This window comes from Saccostrea echinata, unplaced genomic scaffold, assembly GCF_033153115.1.
Source record: "Saccostrea echinata isolate AGI-Se365-2 ecotype Australia unplaced genomic scaffold, CSIRO_AGI_Sech_v1 ptg000019l, whole genome shotgun sequence".
Classification (NCBI taxonomy): domain Eukaryota; kingdom Metazoa; phylum Mollusca; class Bivalvia; order Ostreida; family Ostreidae; genus Saccostrea; species Saccostrea echinata.
Genome location: NW_026889768.1, coordinates 3,010,001 through 3,029,935, shown reverse-complemented (window position 1 = coordinate 3,029,935; position 19,935 = coordinate 3,010,001). Strand labels below are relative to the sequence as shown.

The window sequence follows — 19,935 nt, the reverse complement described above, 5'->3', positions numbered from 1 at the left end:
TTTGGTGAAACCTGTCCGTTGCTATTGCAACCTTTCGATAAACAGTTTGATCCGCACCTTGTCTGCCCAGCCCTTTTGTTTACAGTATAACACATCGACCAATCAAAAATGTCGGCTCATATGGGAATTTGATGCACGGAAAAACGGAGTTCGATGCCGAAGTACTCTGGTTTACTTTCAATGTTTATGTTCGTTTTACCCAATTCTTACTTTGCATAATATATATATTTTGATACACGAAGAAATTCTATGTATTGGATGCACCATTGATGTCTGATTAACGGAAAAGTCTTTCATAATGCGAATGGAGAAAGTGCAAAAGTCGTAAGTACCAAGTAAAGATGATAGTCCTTTAAATTTAGTTACAGTGCAACTGTAACCGCTGCTTCATTTCCTTTTAAAAACTTGGAATTGTTTGCAGATTAAAAAGGGTAATGAATCATAAACGTTTCATAACGGTATGAACATTCGGATTTGTTATATATATGTACATGTGACTTGTCCTGAATAGTGTCATACCCAAACCGATTATGGATGCTCACTGTTCCTTTATGTTTGATCTTTCTTCTTTCAAATGTATAATGCTTTTGCTAAGTACTAGGGCACTATAGACAATAGTTGATTGATTTCTTTTTACTACAATTAATCACGATAATAGATGCAATTTCACGTTTTGCCCGAAGAATGCATCTATATATTCAGCAAAATTACTGCAAGCATGTGAAATAACCAGCATAACACTTTGAAATCATTGTGTAAAGAGCCATGTCATTTGCTGGAAAGGGAATTTACATTCATAAAATATTTTAGGGCTGAAGTCGTAATAAGAATATGAAAAGCATGTTCTGCACATACTACAGTGTATTATGACAGTGCACTCACCTTATTGCCTTGCAGTATGTGAACTAGCTATTTCAAGATAGCTGCTAGTATACATGCACTATATAGAGTTCAAAAGGTGATCACAATCATAAATATTCATTTGTTTATTGTTTCTAAAGAATGTTTATAAATCTGAGCATAAATATTCAGCATTTTTGTCTGTTAATTTATACAGTGGACAACACATTTAGTCCATGTGACGTTGTTTCAGGTTTTTCAGTAAATGCACTTGCCGAGCTCATATGAACAAATTGTTTAAAATGAAATGAATTATTAATTCGAAAAGAAAAATGTTGTTAATAGTTCTGACCTAAACAAGTTGTAACTACTCTGAGTGTTTTTTTTTTTGTTGGGGGGGAGGGGGTAAAAAAAATCAACCGGGGAAATTTACAGATCTTTGTTTTTGATTGTATTGACTAATTCAGGCCTAAGAAAAAAATATGTTTGTTTACATTTACCCAACTGACCCTAATTTATGTGCAGACTCAAATATATTTTTTTTCAATGTGAAATCTGGACTATGGCGTGTCTGTATATTTTCCTTCAACTGTAATGGTTTATGGGTAGTGAGGTCACTTAGTAGCTGTTTTTGGAGCTGTTGGGTAGATTTGAAAAAAAAAAAAGATGTTATGGCAAGAAGAGGTCAAACTATAAATTAAAAAATAAAAACAAAATCCTACCCGCCAACCCTTTTTTTAATGGGCATGTAATAGTAAACATATTTTTCTCTTCTAAAGGCCTAACACAGTTTTCACTTTTTACCAGATCTAAAAAGAAGAAAACTAAGACATACCACTACAATAGAACAGTGCATTCAGTTTCCACTGATTTTCTTGAAGATGATTATTTCAGAAAGTAAGTACTGATTTAATAATGGATGTTTAATTTCATTGGAAGACAGCTTAAGGGATTTACTATTGATTGCATACATGTAAGAATTATTTTCTTTGCATGCTCTTTACTCTCTGGACTGTTCAACAGAGATGAGGTACAAATAGTATTTAGTTGAATGCATCAGCATATTCAGTGAGTTAATCATAAATTATTACCAGGTTGTATTTATTATCTGCACAAAAAGAACAGTATATAAAATTGTTCTGTATATTGTAAACTTTGTTCTATTTGCATTGAGTTTTTGGAATAACTTGTTCAGGCTGTATTTTCTTTTGATACTCAATCATTACGTAGCATAAATGTCAAATTCATATAAGCTCTAAATGGTTTAGGTTATGATGTATTGGCATCACCTTTTATTCACCTTTTGTTTGAACATATGAAATGGTAGTTGTGAAGTTGATTATAATTATAAAGTTTATCCATTGTGTTAGATATATCAAATTGTGAATCTTTTTATCTAGTGTCTAAAGTCCATTAACTATTTCTTCATATATTGTTGAACCAAATCATCTCCTTTGATGAAGGCTCGATGAGTTGTGGTTCTTAGTTTAAACTCTTACACAAACATCATTGTTATTTAATTGAGAATTTATGTACCTGACAATATTATGTTTTTCAGATTTTTGGTTTGTTGTGAGTGTTCATGTTCAATTGACTTGAGTTTGAAATTTTAATGCATGTCAACAGTTGCATGGCTGTTCCAAAAGATATATTTTTTTCAAGTCTATACATTAACAAACAACCTTATTAATGTACACAGTTTTGTTAACAGACTTTCTTACACTTAAAATTCAAAGAGTGAAGTGCTACAACCTACAGAAGGATGTAGGGATGTCATACTATTGTAGAGAAATGTTTATACACTTATTATATTAGTATACCAACCCGGGCTGGTCAACGTGAAATGAGTCCAAATCTTGAATTTTTATTAAAATCTAAAAATCTCAACTGTTTTTATGCATATATATATATATATGAATCTGATTTTTTATTAAAAAAAAAAAAAATACCAAGCATTTAGAAAACTTGAAGCTAATCTTTTAAATTTTTTTCCTTCAAGAGTGATAAAGTATTTAGGATTAGTATTTTTAAAAAATATACTGTCCCTGGCCCATTTCTTTGGATTATGTCAATAATTAACAGTAATGATAAGATTAATCTGTAGAATGGGGTATTAGTTGATAATTTGATATTTTCAAAACATATTGTTATTATTTCTAACACCTTATGTCTGTGCATTTGTTTTCTCACAGTCACATATGAATAATCAGTGATGTTGGAATTTCAACACATTGTTTCTGACTTTGTCTGAAACTCAGAAAACCCAACATTTGATTTTAATTTTTTATGACCTAAACTACTCTAAACTTCCTTTCATTTAAGAATGTTTGCTTTTGTTATTAATCTTATAGACAATTAAAAAAATGCATCGTGAATTCATTATGGAATATTTGTATATGTATGACATCATCAACAGCTTATGACTTTTCTGCCATGAAATATGAAGTGATGTGCTTACATGTAGATAACATGGATAAAACTAATTGCTTCTGAAGAGAAAAACCTTTTAGAATGTGTGATAAGAATATATGTTAATCTAGTAAAAGCTGTTAGCACTGACACAGAGACAAGAATCAATAATAATTAGTCTACAGTTGTGTTAACATCAGATCAAGGAACTAGCCACTATTTTAACAAGCTGAATTATGTTTGGGGGCGACAAAGCATATATTAACTGGAGCATCAGTGTCACTGCACCACAGATGTGCACTAATAAAATCTCACATATTTATGCGTGTGAATCATGTGCAAGTGTCTTTTTATGCCACTACGAGGAGGGGAGAAGGGGTGTGGCAGGAAAAAAGCATATTTAATGTACTTTTCTGTTGGCCTTTCCATCTGTTTTTCCCACAATGCCCAGGGTTATAAATTTTTACCTGTATCAAGTAGACAGGGAGGTCTGGGTTCGATTCTCATTTCCAGCACCACGTCAAATCTAAAGATATTTAAGTAGGTAGGTCTTGAGTCATGGTAGGCGATGGCACTATACAGAACCCAGCACTGCTCAATGGCCCTGGGTAGCAAGTATAGGTCTAGATTTGAAGCCCTTCACTCCTATGGTGATGTTTCCCATGAGTGAAAAATTCTCACGGGAATGTAAAACAAGAATCAATCAATCAAGGCTTCATAAAAGGTCAAGGTCATTTTTAGAGGTTAAATGACAAGTAGGTATTTCAACCATATAGCAATTAACTACTGTTAGAGAAATTGTTTACAAACACATTCACAAAGAAGTATTTATTAGTTAACAATGGAAAAAGATCGGAATTCTGCTATAGTTAAGATTCAGAATCCTTAGATGTAGAAAGATGTGTAGAAAGATATTTCAGTTTTCTTTTTATGAAAATATCCAATGTTGTTTGTGTAGAAATTGTTAGAATCCTTGTGCCCAGAGAGGCATGCTGGATGCTGGATTTGTTTATCCCAGTTGATCTGGCTGTGAGAATAGGTGTGGCTGGTTTGCTGGTTAATAAAAATAACAGGCAATTATCTAGAAGAAAAATAAACAAGGCCTTCAATGCTGCAAGCAAGCCACAAAGTAATTTGGCAAGTTTTATGTATTTGGTGAGTGTATATGTTCTGATTTTACATGAAATGCTACATAGAAACACAAATCTATCCAAATTACATTTATTTGAATGAGCTAAAGATATGACTTTCAGTCATGAATTGAAATTTTATAAAATTTATATGTTGCTATTTGGATGATAGTCTTTAAAATTTTATTGTTTATTAAATAGTGTTACCTTTTGGCTTCACTCTCCTAGGTGACCCTAGGCATAATGTTATATAAACCTGCTAATAATGGCCAGGAGATATGCCATGTATAGTGTGGGCTTTACATACCCTGAATAGCCACTAAATAAGGTGTTCTTTATAAGCTATTTGATTTTATTTTATTTACAACTCTTTATTTTAATTCTTCAGGATGAACAAAACAGATTACACTTATTCACGGAGGTAAGTGGTATTTATACATGTATTATTGTAACAGCTAGTGTGTATACAGATACTTGAACCTCCCACTAATTGTTTCAAAAGAGATTTTAGGTCTCCAGTAAATATGTATTATAAACTCAAAATATGAGGGTTTAATCTTGTTTAATCATGTGTACTAAACACTGCTAAATCAAGATTCAGTTGCTCATGTGTAACATGCTGTAAGTATGATTTTTATGTGGAATTGTTCCATTTTCCTTATCGTTTGAAAGAAAGTGCAAAGTGATTGAAATAATGTTTTGATAAAGGAAATAAGTCATTTAGAATGGGAGTTAAATGGTTTTGAGCTTTTTTAATGCTGACAGATGTTTTGAAGTTTCATGTATGAAATGTTGTATGATTATGATGTGGGGGAAGAATATATTGCTTGACTGGAGATAGGAATTAATGTAAACTAGAGGTGTTTAGTCAGACAGGTAAATAACTCCATACATTCTATTCATGGCTCACTGATTACATGAATTATTCCAAGTTGGATGTTGTTTAATGTGCTTCACCGGTTTTAAGTTCTGACAAGATTAAGATGTCTGTGAAGTAAAATATGTACACTGCATGTTGATTGATATATATCATTTTACTTAAGTCCTAGTTATAGAAGAAAAGCAGAAAGTTCTTATTACCAAATCCCCAATATGTCTCGTGCACATGTGAAGGGGAAAGTAACTCCTTACACGAGCGGTGATTTATATGTCAGTTCAGATGAGGAGGACATTAATTATGTAATGGAAAAAAGACTGTCCACCAGAACTGGTAAGTATTTAATGGTTTGTATTTCACATATAGCTGTGTTTATACAGGGTTATACTTGGACATAATGTGTTCATCCAGTGTAAGCATTGTCAAATGGGTCATTTAGTATTTCCTGCTTACATGTTGATCTTACTATTTAAAGGAATTTTGTAAAGTTTATGAGTTATTTTTAGTGCAGTGTTTTGCCTGAAAGAATCAACTGGTAATAATGAACAATGTTGAATAACAAAAAAAGTAAAGTTTTTAATTTTTATAAATACTAAGATCAGATATTATCTACTGAGAGCATGTTTTTGTAAACTCTTTCAGCAGGTAAAAACTGTTTTAATCCCCCCCCCCCCCCACATTTACCTGAGCGGTACATTCTGCATGTAGTTATTAAAGAGCATAGAGTCATAGACTTGTCCTATGTGTTCTGTGCAACTGAAAAATGTAAAATATTTTTTAAAGTTTCAAATAAACAGTTAAAGCAATAGAATGAGGAAGATTAATTTAAAATAGCACTTGTTTGAAGATATGTATTTGGGTATAAATTTTAATTTATTTATGCAGAGTACAAGCTATGTTTATTACTTCACATAGAAACTTGTATTCTATTCTGTTATGTCATTTAATGAGTCAATGACTTCCATAAACAATAGCCTCTTTGATTTTTATTCTCCATGCTTGAAAGATAGCTACCCTCATAACTTAGGTTTCTATACTTTTAAAAGTCTTGAGAAAAATAGACATGAAGGAATTAACAATTGAATGGATTTTTAAATATGTCATTTTTGTTTCTCACAGTTTATGAGGATGGAATTCTACTTCGTTCAGGCAACAGTTTAAAAAATGCCAGGACTGTGATAGAGAGTCAAAATGTGAAGAACAGAAGATCACTGCAGGGCTTGAACATGAACAAGAATGCTAGGGAGTCTAGGAGATCACTACAGTCCCTGAACACGATGGACGATGTCCGGCAATCCAGGAGCACTACAAGGACATCACGATCACGGAGATCCCAGGCCTCCAATCTTGTCACCAGCACTAACCAGATGTCAGAGACAAGGTCATCCACAAGGTCATCATCAGCCTCTGTGTCATCTCTGACATCATCAAAGTCATCCTTCATAGACTCTGTCAGGAAAACTCTGATTGGAGAGTTTAATAATTTGGAAATGGAGAAAGGAATGAAAGAAATCCAGAACTCTAATAGAAAAATCAAGTTATATGGTAAAGTTTCATTTGGTCAGTTGAAATTGATTTCTTGTAAATCTAAATACAGTGCATACTTTAGTCTTTAACCAAAAAAAAAACAACAAAAAGAAAAAAATACTTAGGCACTGCTAAGCTTGAAAGTGTTCATTTATAGAGTTAATTTGTTTTATTCCAGGTTTGGATCAAGTAGACTCAGATGAAATGTCAGGTAAGGAAATTAGTACATTATATGCAGATTTAAATAATGCAATGCTTATACATGTACAATTGTTACAATTGTTTATTTTTTGAAAAACATTGTTCTATGGAAAGCACAGCATGTGCTACATGTACTCATACATGTGATATGCACCGGCGGTATGCAAAATGTACCGTTTTTTGGAGCCCATTCATCGTGTACCAGCGGGACACCAAAATTCATGGAATATGAAAATTTGTACAGTATTTTGAATTTCTCGCTTAATGCCGCCATTTTCCTCTCATTCTCGCTCGCGAGACACTGGGAAACGTCACCTGTTTTTGACATCGCGTGTGAAGGTGTGAACCTCCAATTGGGATAATTATCTTGCTATAAATCCGTATCAAGATACCCCTTTAGGTAGCTTTATTTTTAAAGGGGTACTTAATTATAGCTGTTAATGATTTGTAAACTGATTGAAAAAAAATTAAGCCAACTTCTAAAGTTACATGACTTAATAAACATGAATCTGACCTAGATCTCCGTAGGTATAAAGTATACGATGTTTTTTACCATGATTACGAAATAAAGGATATAGTTTTAAGTTTTTATGTGCTGAAATTTATGTATGATTTTATTTGCTGCTGTTATTTAGCATTGCTGATGTACATATCAGTAATATGAACAAGATGTAAATTGGAGACATTGACTACATAAAGCTGGCAAACAAACTATCATCTAAACTAGCTTAATTTGTAGTCGATTCATGAGAATATTGTGATTATAAAACACAATATATGAAATTTTAAAGCAATCAAATCTCCATTACAACTTTTAAAATAAGACATTTGCAACAATATATATTTGTTGGTTTAGAGATAAGGTGCCTTATCAAAAGAATTTAAGCGATAATTTATGCCGTTTTTTTGTACCGTTTTTTGATAGGCAGTGTACAGTTTTTTCCACCCAAATTCCAGTTTTTTTATGGCTCCTGTACAGTTTTGTGGTCTTTGACTTATCACTTGTACTTGTATGTTTAGTCTGATTTTTTGTTGTTGCAGGAATTGAATCTGAAGTAGAGTTTACTGGTATGTACTATACATTTCTTTTGGGGAGAAAAAATATGTACAGAGTTGTAAATTAGTGTTTGCTTTTTCACAGAAAGTTAAATATTTGCTTTTTGCAGTAGGTATGTTTGTTGAACATTTTGTTGATGATTGACATGCTACATTTTATTTTCCAGGGACCAACATGTCAGGTTACCACTCAAACTCTTCACATAGTAGGAGCCACACAAGGAACTCCCAGTCTGATACCACCACCAGCACCTCCACATCAGATTCCTCATCATCGGTGGTCACCACCGTCACCACCACTGTCGTCACCACAATCATTGGTAAGGTAAAACCTGGTATTGTGATGAGGAAAAAACATTGTAGGCATTATTGGCTAAAAGGTATTTGACATGATATATATTTACTGTAAGATTAACAGAATATTTAAAGCTTTATAACAGCAGTAAGCAATCATGGTTTTAAAAAAGCAACTTATATGGGAAATATCATTTTGCAGTAATGAAATACAGGTGAAAATTTATATTTAGATATGAAGTTATAATGGATAATCCAAGTTTGAAATATAGGAGATGGATAGTATTTGAAACAGGAATATTATTTCAACAGTATTACTGAAAAATCCTAACATTGCAGAAACCATTTCAACAGCAGCCAGGCCTGTCACTGAACCAGTCTGGAACAACATAGGAGAACCAGTCTGGAATCATGTAGGACGACCGGTGTGGAATCGTGTGGGGAAGCCGGTGTGGACATACGTGTGTCGACCACTCTGGTCACTGACCAGCAGGGTGTTATCCTCGGTCCTCCTATTGTTGTATCACCTCATCTGGACCTCCACTCTACAACACCTTGTTAATGGTTGTGCTTTTGCTACACGGAAAACCCTATCAGCTGCTCAATCTGTATTAGTACAATTGATTATCTGGGAAATACGATTTTTCTCAAGGTAATAATCTATCTGTCCTTTTTTTTTTTTTAACTGTTTTCATAAAACTGTAAAAGAATAAGTAGAAGTATAACACAGGTATATAGTTTGAATAATTTTAACCTGATTAATTATACACTTTTAGAATTATTTCTTTGTATTTGTAAATGAGCGTATATAAATCTTTGTTTTAAAGTTAAATGAAGGGTTTGAAATTCTGTCTGAGGAGCTATATATTGTAAGAATAAGTTTCTTATACATTACAGGATGTCCTATTTCTCCCGGATATGCTGTGTTGTCTTGCCACTGTTACTGATTTTACCATTGTTATTGTTTACAAGTAAGAATTTACAAGTAAAATTAGGCTAAATAAAATTGATATTACAGTTCTCAGGCCAATTTTCTTAAAAACAGATGCAGGTGGGAGGCTTTTTTTTATTTTTACCTTTTTATCAGCGATAAATAAGATGTGGAAAGCGTTTTTTTTCCCCAGAATTTAAAAAAAAAACAAAATTCTTCCTTCATAGATATACTGGAGTCATTCTTTGGATATAATTAACATCACACAAAATTACCAAATATATGCATTTTTTCATTTTTTATGAACACAGCTTCCATTTTGAATGGCTGTCATTGTCCACATTTACACAAAATTGCTAGCAGAAACGAAAATCGAGTGCAAAACTTATTAAAGAAATTAAGGCCGGGATTTTATTTCTTGGATTGGTCTCCACATTACCAACTTTTTATTTTATTGAAAATACGTTAAAAATTGCAATGCAGCTACCTAGAAACAGATGTGTGCAGGCCCGAGAACTGTAATTTCAATTTAATGTAGCCTTAGCAGCTCAAAAATTGCTACCTCAAAAAGTTCTTTTTCTCTTTGAAGTAATTGCTTAATAGATTTTATTGAAGTAATCTAAGTGTAGTTTTAGATATGTAAAACGATAAATATTCCACTCATAATAAGACCAACAATTAAAAAATGAATTGTTTGAGGTACCCTTGCTGACCCATTAAAATCGCCTCCACCCCATTCTTTTATACATATTGGCATAAAATACCCCTGTAAGCATATTTGCACCTAGTCAGGGATGGGTGCAAATCTGTTCACTCATGCAAAAGCAAATATTGTTTGCTATACAGTTCATTTATGGTGTATTTCTTGATCAAGAAAGCTTTTTCAGTAAGCCTTTTAGGGATTAAGAGATCAATCTCTTTCTTTTTTCTAAAATTCTCCAACCATTGTTCATTTATTTTACTAGAACATTATCTTGAACTAAATGCTTGATTGTGGGTTTTGTCTAATTTTATACTCAATGAAGCATCATATTGTAATCCTAATGCTTTATACCTATGAAAGAATTCTCCAGTAGTAGGCCATTTTTATGGCAATCATGATAAAAAATTGAGAAATTTATAGATAACATACGCATTTACTCACAGTTAATAAAATCAAAGGAGAACGCATGGTAAATTTACTTTTGCTCACAGGAGCAAAGAACAAGGTTCACTTAATGCCTTTTATGGCCCTGTGAATTTCTGAAAAATTAAAAGTGCTCAGTTTTAGTAGAAAAAAAAATTTAAATTTTGCTTGGATCCTTAGTGACTGCATATCTATAAAAAATGACGTAATTTTCTCACTAGTTCATATATTATGATGTCATGAATTGCGTCTTTATCTTTAAATCTTCAAATTTCTTCAAAAATTGCCAAAAATTTAAGCAGTTTTCTAATATTTGCATAGACCCCAAGCTCTGATCTAAAATGTTTAATTGTATAATGAAAGTATTGTTTCAGAAGACTATAATCCATGTTTTATTTTTTGGATCGTGGGGTGGGCTCATATTTTTGTTCTCTGTTGAAAGTGCTCAAATACACCAATTTTCTTCAAAATTCAATAACATTGCAATTTCACAAAGCCTGTCTTTCAATACCTGGCCCCGGGATCATGAAACATCTTAGGCTTTAGTCAAAATCTTTCAGTTGTATTAAAATGTTGTAGACATCAAGCAGACAAAAATTAAATTATTTTTCAATATTGCTTCACAAAAGTGTTGCTACCTGCAAATTTAGAGATTAGTTCAATAATTAATAAACATTTTACAGCTGATTGGATATTTGACTTAAATCTAAGACTGTTTCATGATCCTGGGGCCTGGACTCTCAGAGAAAACTTTTTTATAGGAAATGAAAGCACTAAGTCTCTACTTTATATTGATGTTTGAAATTGGACTTTTGGACTTGGTCAGTTGATTTGTATATTGACAGGGTCTTTTTATGGCTATAGTGAACCTTGCTCTTTGGTCTTGAGTAAATATACTCAGAGAAAATTTCTCAGAATATAGACACAGTTTTTACAGCAGTAAATATATAATTTTTCTGTCTGGTTAATAATTTATCTGTCTGGTTATAAAGAAAGCATCAATATTTTTTTAAGTTTGTGATTTTTATAATGTTTAGTAATGTGTTAGATAATTAATAATAGTATTAAAATACCGAACCTACATACCCACCTTCAAAAATGTGGGTCAGAGTACATCAAACAAAAAAAATTTAATGATGGCCTAACTCTGGAGTACCTCGTTTTGTATAGGTGATACAACTAAGCATTCACACAGTTCACCCCTTCATTTATTGTTGCGTGAATCCCGGATATTTGTTGCATATGAGTGACTGAAATTCTTTAATTGAATTTTTAGGATGGTAATTAGATGAACTAAATTACAACACAATGAATAACCATGGAAATTGCAATGAAATAAAGTTCAAGCTATAAAAATCTGTCCAAGGGTATGATGCATGTACAGTATATCCTCACATTGACAAAAAACTGCAATGATATGTGGAAAGGAACAACGAACTACAACATTAGGTCCCTTGTTAATTTCTTAGCTACTTGTACCCATAAATAGATGTAGTTTCCATGTAATTATGTAATTTTACATCTACAAATTTTACTGAAAATGTTTGATCAATAAATGTAGGCTATGGTCAGTTTTATGTCTACATTCTATGAGTAAATAGTTATCCTGGTATTTATTAAGGTTCTCATGCCTTATAACACAGTTACCATATCTTTCCAGTTTACCCTTACATCACACCGGCAGCTTTCATTGATATCAGGGATAATGATTCTGTACTGGATTTATCAAAGGTACGTCTTTCCTCTTTCCTTATTTTCTGTGAAACATTGTAAATATTGTTAAAGTAGAACATTACTGAAAATTACTTGCTAAGAAATGAACATGGTACAGACTAGTTTCTGCCCAATGAAAGATACTTTTATTTTAATTATTTTACAGAAAAACAAAAAAAAAAAAAAACCAGTTGTGATTATACTGTATTTTCACAATATGAATACGGTAACATAAAATTCACTGAAAATCACTATAAATGTCAAGGATGTCATCACATTTTGACTTCTATGAAGACTACAAATATGTATAAATTTATTTTTTTTTTAAAAATAAATTTATACACATGTTGAAGTTGAAGCTTCATATAGGAGGAGACAATGATTTTTTCATTTACAAATTGAAGAGAAAAAGTGTATTTTATCAGATGGAAAGATTAAGTCATCATGATCTAAGGGAACACGTGAGGAGGATAGTCATACAGATCAGTGAGGGACGAGAAGAATCTCTCTCTGTGGGGGAAGTAGAAAGAATTGTATCCACAATGGTGGAACAGAGATTGAATGAAGAAAAACTAGCCAATCAGAATCGCTGGCTAGAGGAGGAGGCAGCTAAACAGGAAGTGAGTGATACAACAGAAAGAAGCTGGTAGTATTTGTTTTAGTGTAGTGCATTTTCTAACTCACAGAAATGTAGTCAATTCATCATGCACTAGTTTTGTAATGCACTAGTTTGTAAATGCACTAAACAGCTTTTAGTAAAAGTAGCACTGTTTGTTATAATAAGTCTAACATTTTACACAGCTTAGAGATGCATTAAGTAGTATACAAAGTCAAAAAGCAGACAAAGTCAGAGACACAGAGGACACACCTACAGCAAATATGAAGACAGAGGATGCATCTAAGCCAAGCTTGAACACAGAAGGAAAGGGTAAGCCAAACATTGACAAAGGGGAAAAATATAGCCCAAGCATTGACACAGAGGAAAAAAATAAACCAAGCACTGATACAGAGGAAGCATATGAACAAAGCAATGACACAGAGGAAGCATATGAACAAAGCAGTGACACAGAGGAAGCATATGAACAAAGCAGTGACACAGAGGAAGCATATGAACAAAGCAGTGACACAGAGGAAGCATATGAACCAAGCATGGACACAAAGGAAGCATATGAACCAATCATGGACACAGAGGAAATATATAAAACAAGCATTGACACAGAGGAAAAAAATAAATCAAGCACTGACAGAGAGGAAGATTATAAACCAAACATTGACACAAAGGAAAAATATAAACCAAGTATTGACACAGAGAAAGCATATAAAGCAAGCATTGACACAGAGGAAGCAAGCATTCCCAAAGAAGAAAAATGTAAGCCAGGCATTGACTTACAGGAAAAACATAAACCAGGTGTTGACCAACAGAAAAAATGTAAACCAAAAATTGACACAGAAGATAACTATATTCAAAGCATTGATGCAGATACAAAAAAGTTTAGACCAGATGTAGAACCAGTGGAAAAGCCCAAAACAAGTGTGGACATGGAAATAAAATGTAAAGGAAGTGGAATAGCAGATGAAAAACCAACTGCAGGCAATGAGGAAAAAATTGAAGAAAGTGGAGGTGTGAAAGAAAAACCCAAACCAATTGTGGACACTGAAGGAAAATATGAAGAAAGTGGAAAAGTGGAAGAATACCCCAAACCAAGTGTGGATACTGAAGGAAAATATGTAAAAATTGGAGAAAAGGAAGAAAAACCCATACCAAGTTTGGACACAGTAGAAAAATGTATAGAAAATGGAGAAGAGGAAGAAAAATTCAAACAAAATGTGGAAACTGTAGGAAAATGGGGGAAAAGTGAAATGATGGAAGAAAACCCCAAACCTAGGGTAGACACTGAAGAAAAATTTACAGAAAGTGGAGAAGTGGAAGAAAACCAAAAAGGAAATGTGGACACTGAAGGAAAATGTGAAAAATATGAAAAGGTGGAAGAAAACCCCAAACCAAGTGTAGACACTGAAGGAAAATGTGAAAGAAGTAGAGAAGAGGAAGAAAAACCAAAGCTAAAAGTGGAAGTTGAAGGAAAATGTGAAGGAAATGAAGAAAAAAACCCTAAACCAAGTGTGGACACTGAAGAAAAATCTGAAGAAAGTGAAGAAAGAGAAAAACCCCAAACAAGTGTGGACACTGAAGGAAAATATGAGGAAAGTGAAGAAGAGAAGCCCAGAACAAATGAGGACACCGGAGGAAAATATGAAGAAGAAGAAAAACCCCAAACAAATGTGGACACTGAAGGAAAATGTGAAGAAAGTAAAGAAAGAGAAACACCTAAAACAAGTGTGGACATTGAAGGAAAATGTGAAGAAGGAGAAAAACCCCAAACAAATGTGGACACTGAAGGAAAATGTGAAGAAAGTAAAGAAAGAGAAACACCTAAAACAAGTGTGGACATTGAAGGAAAATGTGAAGAAGGAGAAAAACCCCAAACAAGTGTCAACACTGAAGGAAAATGTGAAGAAGAAGAAAAACCCAAAACAAACGTCGACACTGAAGGAAAATGTGAAGAAGGAGAAAAACCCCAAACAAGTGTGGACACTGAAGGAAAATATGAAGAAGGAGAAAAGCCCCAAACAAGTGTGGACACTGAAGGAAAATGTGAAGAAGAAGAAAAACCCCAAACAAATGTGGACACTAAAGGAAAATATGAAGAAGAAGAAAAACCCCAAACAAGTGTGGACACTAAAGGAAAATATGAAGAAGAAGAAAAACCCCAAACAAATGTGGACACTAAAGGAAAATATGAAGAAGAAGAAAAACCCCAAACAAGTGTGGACACTGAAGGAAAATGTGGAGAAGAAGAAGAAAACCCCCAAACAAATGTGGACACTAAAGGAAAATATGAAGAAGAAGAAAAACCCCAAACAAGTGTGGACACTGAAGGAAAATATGAAGAAGAAGAAAAACCCCAAACAAATGTGGACACTGAAGGAAAATGTGGAGAAGAAAGAAAAGAAAAGGAAGAAAAACATAAAACGAGTTTGAGCACTGAAGGAAAATGTGGAACAAATGTAGAAGAGGTAGGAAAAACAAATGTGAACACTAAAGGAAAATATGGAGAATGTCGAGGAGAGGAAGAAACATCTAAATCAAGTGTGAGCTCTAAAGGAAAATATGAAGAAGGTGGAGAGGCAGATGAAAATCTCAAAGCAGGTATTAATTCATCAGAAAAATGTCGATCAAATGTTGATAAAATAATCACAGAAAGTACTGACTCAGAACAAATATCTAGTGCGGAATTCAACTCAGAGGAAGATTTTGATATGTGTGAGGAATTTTTTGATGAAGATCAGTCAGGTGATGCTGCTATGTTCTGTGATGTTCCAGCTGAAGATGATCTGGGAATATGTACAACAGAGCAGGAGTTAGGGCACATCAGGCATGAACTTCACAACAAAGAGGAAATGTCATCTAAATGTAAGATGGAAGCTTCTAACTCTGCCAATGCTGCTTGTTATTCACCTAACCCATTTGTTGGCAGAAATATCTACAAAGAAATTCTTCTAAACCTTCATAGGAAGTGTAGATATATTCCACTGTCAGGGATGAAAACAGAAATAGATAAATCTTCTGGAAATAAAAAGTGTAAAACAAGACCTCTGTGGATAGAGAAAAACAGAACTCAAGAATTTGTATGTAGTCAAGCCTGCATGAAGTTTGACTTCCTTTTTTTCAGTTTCGATTTTGAATTGGAAGTTGATGTTACTTTTTCAAAACATGTTATCGTTGTTGCTGAAATTTATGTGTTTAGTTAGTATGTTCATGTTTCCAGTCTTGTTCCTAGATTGTGATCTAACTTTCTGTTGCAGTTTGTTTAATGTTCATTCCAAATAATTTATTTGAATTAAAGTTATGGAAATGTATCTCTGATAATATAGTGTATTAGTGTAATATATGATAAGATAGTATAATATTATCAATGTTCATTTAATGAATTATATAACTTTATAATATTTTCTAATGGCTTTGTATGACAGGTAGAGAAAACAAACATCACAGAGGAGATATTGAGGGTCCTCCAGCACCTCAATGTGAGGAGGGATAGCCTTACTGAGGGGGACATAAGGGCTATTGTTGGGGAGATGGTCAAGCATGAAGTCACAGGGCTACAGGATCGCATTACAGAGCAGGCAAAATCACAGGTAAGTCATTCAGGCTTATTGGTACCATATACAAATAGGTAGCTGTCACTGAGAGGGTTAAATTAAAAGTCAGTCATATAGGCTTGCTTGGAGCACATTTTAAAAATCAGATGTGTTTTACTGAATGGACAAATTCATGTTACTTATTTTGGATTAATTGAAGCATATACAAACAGGTATGTTTACTGTGTTTGTTAATCACATCAGACTTAAGGACGTGATGGGAAATACAGGATCAAAAACATATACAGTCAAATTTTGTTATCTCAAACTCAACGGGACCAAGATTAATTTAAGATATCCAAGGATTCAACATAACAAGAGTGAAAAACATAAAGATAAATTTCAACTTTACTTTAAAAATAACAGCGAATTATAAAATATATAGGATTGTTTTGACATTTAAAAGGTGATGGAGAAGACAGAGAATGGTGAAGTGATGCTGGCTCTTCAGAATGATCTGAAAATAAGTATCACTGTAAGTCCAGTTTTGTTTAATCTTATCATTTTGCTGTGAATTTTTTTATTATTATTATTACTTTTTTTTGCAATTGAACATTTACAATAGGGAAGACTTAAGATAGAATCAACTTTTTAAAATTTTGATTTGCAGTAAATTTGTGAGGAAAAATAAATACCATTTAAGTTAGTTGTTAAGTACTTTTGTATTAAAGATACAAATTCCATTTCAGAATCTTGAGCAAAAATTGGCAGATGAACTTGAGAGAATAAAAAGGTTTGAATTTTGCTTATTGTAAAATGTTGGATTTTTCCATGGTACGTGAAAGTTAGATGAGCAGCGTTTTTTTTGTTTTTCAATTTTAGTCCTTCAATGGAAGGTAGTGATTCCACAGTGGAAGCCTCAGCTAGCCTTCTACAGATACAAGACGATTTGTCCTCAGTGCGAGCTCGACTAGAAAGCCTAGAACTGGAGAAAGCTTGGTTAGCAGGACAGCTCAAAAACTGCTGTAGGAATGAGAGTTTCTACATGGCTTTGGTGCAGGACAAGGTCAACTTAATTCTGGGTCAGGTAGGAATTATCTTGACTTTATCCTGAGTATTACAAAGGGAACATTTACTAACAAGAAGCATTACATTATGACAACTGTTTGAAATATGGTATAGCTGATGACGGGTTTAATTGTTTTAAAGATAGTGCAGAAGTTTCATTATTCTGTAAATTTCTTTTTCCTTCATGAAAATTTATTATGCTGTGATGTTTGGGTCCTTAAAGTTGCTTGTTTTAAATTTACAGAGATGAATTTCAGTATTTGCATTATAATCCTATTGCTCATCTAATATCTAATCTTTTTGTTATACAGATAATGTCAGGGAATGATACTGGCAGTGCCGACCAGTACACGTTTGGAGCTTGGTTAAACTCGACATTTATCAAGAAAAGCGACTTAGAGAAATACATGGCAGATTTTGGTGATGAGCTCAGCAATAAAATTCTACAGGAAATGTCAAGGACGGAAGCCACCGAGGTCTATGTATCAGAATCAGGGGGGCAGAGTGTGGTGACAGAAAAGGTAGAGGGACTGATTGAATGGTCAGGAATATCATATCTCTCTTTTTAGAGTCATCAGGTGACCTATTGCTGTCTGTTCATTCCTTCCATTCCTGTCATCATGTATAGTGTCAACTTTTCAAATTTTTCACTTTCTTATCTGAAACTGCTGTCAGAATTAAAAATTATGAAATTCATGGTTGCTTCTCCATGTGGCCTGAGGAAATGGGGCAAACTCTATCAAAATCAATGGAGTTTTTAAGAAAATTTCTATACTCTTGGACATCATGCATGCTATTAAATGTTTGCATAATTTATATGATTATAAAATGTTATCTTTTACTGAAGCTGTCATGACCATTACCTGTTGATCTTGAGTTCAGGTCCCAAGATGCTAAAATAAGCCAAAATTAGCACCTTGCTAAAATAATGTGCTATACGATATGTAGTAATCCCTGGCTATTGCCACCATTGCACTGCCACCGTCACTGTTGCCAAAATATTCCAATGATGTTGACCTGCTTAACCTCATAAACAATCAATAATAATAAGTATTTTATAAGGTAACCGTAATTAATAATTTATTGAATGTTAATTACAGTAAACATCAGTTGATTCTGCAGTCACCTGCCAAACAGCACTTATGGTTATAATGTCACCCTTATTATAATGCCAATAAGCCAAAGTACAAATGTTGGCAGTATAACACTTGAACACTGACTTTCTGAAAGAACACTGTTCCTTAAAACTTTTTACTTGAATTGTGACTTCCTCTCTTAATACTAAAGATATAATGTTTTGTTATATACAGGTTGTGAGACAGATAGTGACTGAAGCTTTGGAGAAGTTCAGTGCAGACAAAATAGCCCTGCCTGATTTTGCTTTAGAATCTGCAGGTCTGTACTGATCTACTAAATAAATACCACCATAGTTTGTCCTTTGATATTTGTTATAGAACTAAAGTGTGATACATTTTCAAATGTTTTACATATAAATATTGACAAACTTTGGGCCATTAACAGTCACTGGTGTCTTATAGGTGGAAGTATTATCAGTACAAAGTGTTCTGAGACATTCCACAAAAACACGGCTCGTCTGAGTATCCTGGGGATTCCCTTGTGGTATGTCTCCAACTCACCTCGCAGTGTCATACAGGTAAGTGGTCAGTTACGAATACAGACATCTTCTTCTGTATTTGAAGCAGATAGAATATGTGGAATTATTTTAATCTATGGGGGACAATGTTCATGCCTTCCTGGGTGACCATATACTGGTTCTTGGGGATGTAATTTTGTGGGTAACTCATGTAATGAAGATTCAATAAATTCAATAAACCAATATGTTGATGTTATTATTTGTGGGGATAAGGGTTGCCAACGAAATCCATCAACATTTCAGCTCATCATTTAATTAACTGTTGCTGACTTGATCATTGTTTGATATATGTCACTGAACTCAAAACAAGCAAACTGACAATTAACCCTTATGATAAACATGATGGCTTCAAGTTTTCTATCATTATCTTCCCTTACATATGTAACAGTATACCATTGTCACCTGGACATGGAGTTTATGTCTCCTAGTTGATTCGATACATGTTCTAAGAATGAGCAATTTCTACAATGAGGCAGTTTATTGACAATTGATGATCTCAGGGATATCAACAATCTTGTTTAAAAGTCAACATTTCACAAATTTGATGCAATGACTTTATTTGCAAGTACAATCTGTCATTAGGTTGAATGTTGAACTTGCATCTTTCTTACAAATTGTTTTGAGATAAGTTTCACACTGAAATGTCTATGGATTTTCCATTTACCCAATCCTGACAAAGAGCAGACGGTGGGTGTGACTGGTCCGCAGGGGATGCTTACTCCTCCATGGCACCTGATCCCATCTCTGTTTTCAAAGGTCTATGTTGGCTCTGCTTGGAAATTGTATTGTTTATATGGGCTTTTGAGAATGATCACTTTAGTTAACTTCAGATTTAATTGCCAACTGTGAGAAATTCAAAAGAAGAGGACAATCATTAATTCTGTCTTCAACAATAATTTAGTAATTTTGATGTACCGTCAGAGCTTTTTTATGAAGAGTAAGTCACAGAATGACTGCATTTAAATTTAG

At 33.4% G+C, this 19,935-nt stretch overlaps 1 protein-coding gene and 1 long non-coding RNA gene across 3 annotated transcripts in view; both read left to right on the top strand.

The window, feature by feature from the left end:
* Positions 1-187: 187 nt before the first annotated feature.
* Positions 188-19,935, top strand: part of LOC133189571 (uncharacterized) — a 26,234-nt gene continuing 6,486 nt past the window's right edge. Inside the window, exons 1-19 of the mRNA XM_061324946.1 lie at positions 188-324; positions 1,648-1,737; positions 4,768-4,800; positions 5,423-5,589; positions 6,376-6,801; positions 6,962-6,994; positions 8,026-8,052; positions 8,208-8,360; positions 8,674-8,986; positions 9,232-9,305; positions 12,052-12,122; positions 12,530-12,724; positions 16,137-16,301; positions 16,711-16,779; positions 16,994-17,037; positions 17,127-17,331; positions 17,624-17,833; positions 18,623-18,707; positions 18,851-18,966. Coding sequence (XP_061180930.1) covers positions 299-324; positions 1,648-1,737; positions 4,768-4,800; positions 5,423-5,589; positions 6,376-6,801; positions 6,962-6,994; positions 8,026-8,052; positions 8,208-8,360; positions 8,674-8,986; positions 9,232-9,305; positions 12,052-12,122; positions 12,530-12,724; positions 16,137-16,301; positions 16,711-16,779; positions 16,994-17,037; positions 17,127-17,331; positions 17,624-17,833; positions 18,623-18,707; positions 18,851-18,966 — 2,502 coding nt within the window. The 5' untranslated portion in view covers positions 188-298. The remainder of the gene's footprint in view (positions 325-1,647; positions 1,738-4,767; positions 4,801-5,422; positions 5,590-6,375; positions 6,802-6,961; positions 6,995-8,025; positions 8,053-8,207; positions 8,361-8,673; positions 8,987-9,231; positions 9,306-12,051; positions 12,123-12,529; positions 12,725-16,136; positions 16,302-16,710; positions 16,780-16,993; positions 17,038-17,126; positions 17,332-17,623; positions 17,834-18,622; positions 18,708-18,850; positions 18,967-19,935) is intronic.
* LOC133189573 (uncharacterized) lies at positions 13,736-14,791 on the top strand. 2 transcript variants are annotated; one of them, XR_009721498.1, is made up of 4 exons: positions 13,736-13,779; positions 14,368-14,412; positions 14,473-14,517; positions 14,770-14,791. It is a non-coding gene; the product is annotated as an uncharacterized LOC133189573 (long non-coding RNA). The 2 variants fall into 2 exon arrangements; XR_009721499.1 differs by having other exon boundaries at positions 14,722-14,776.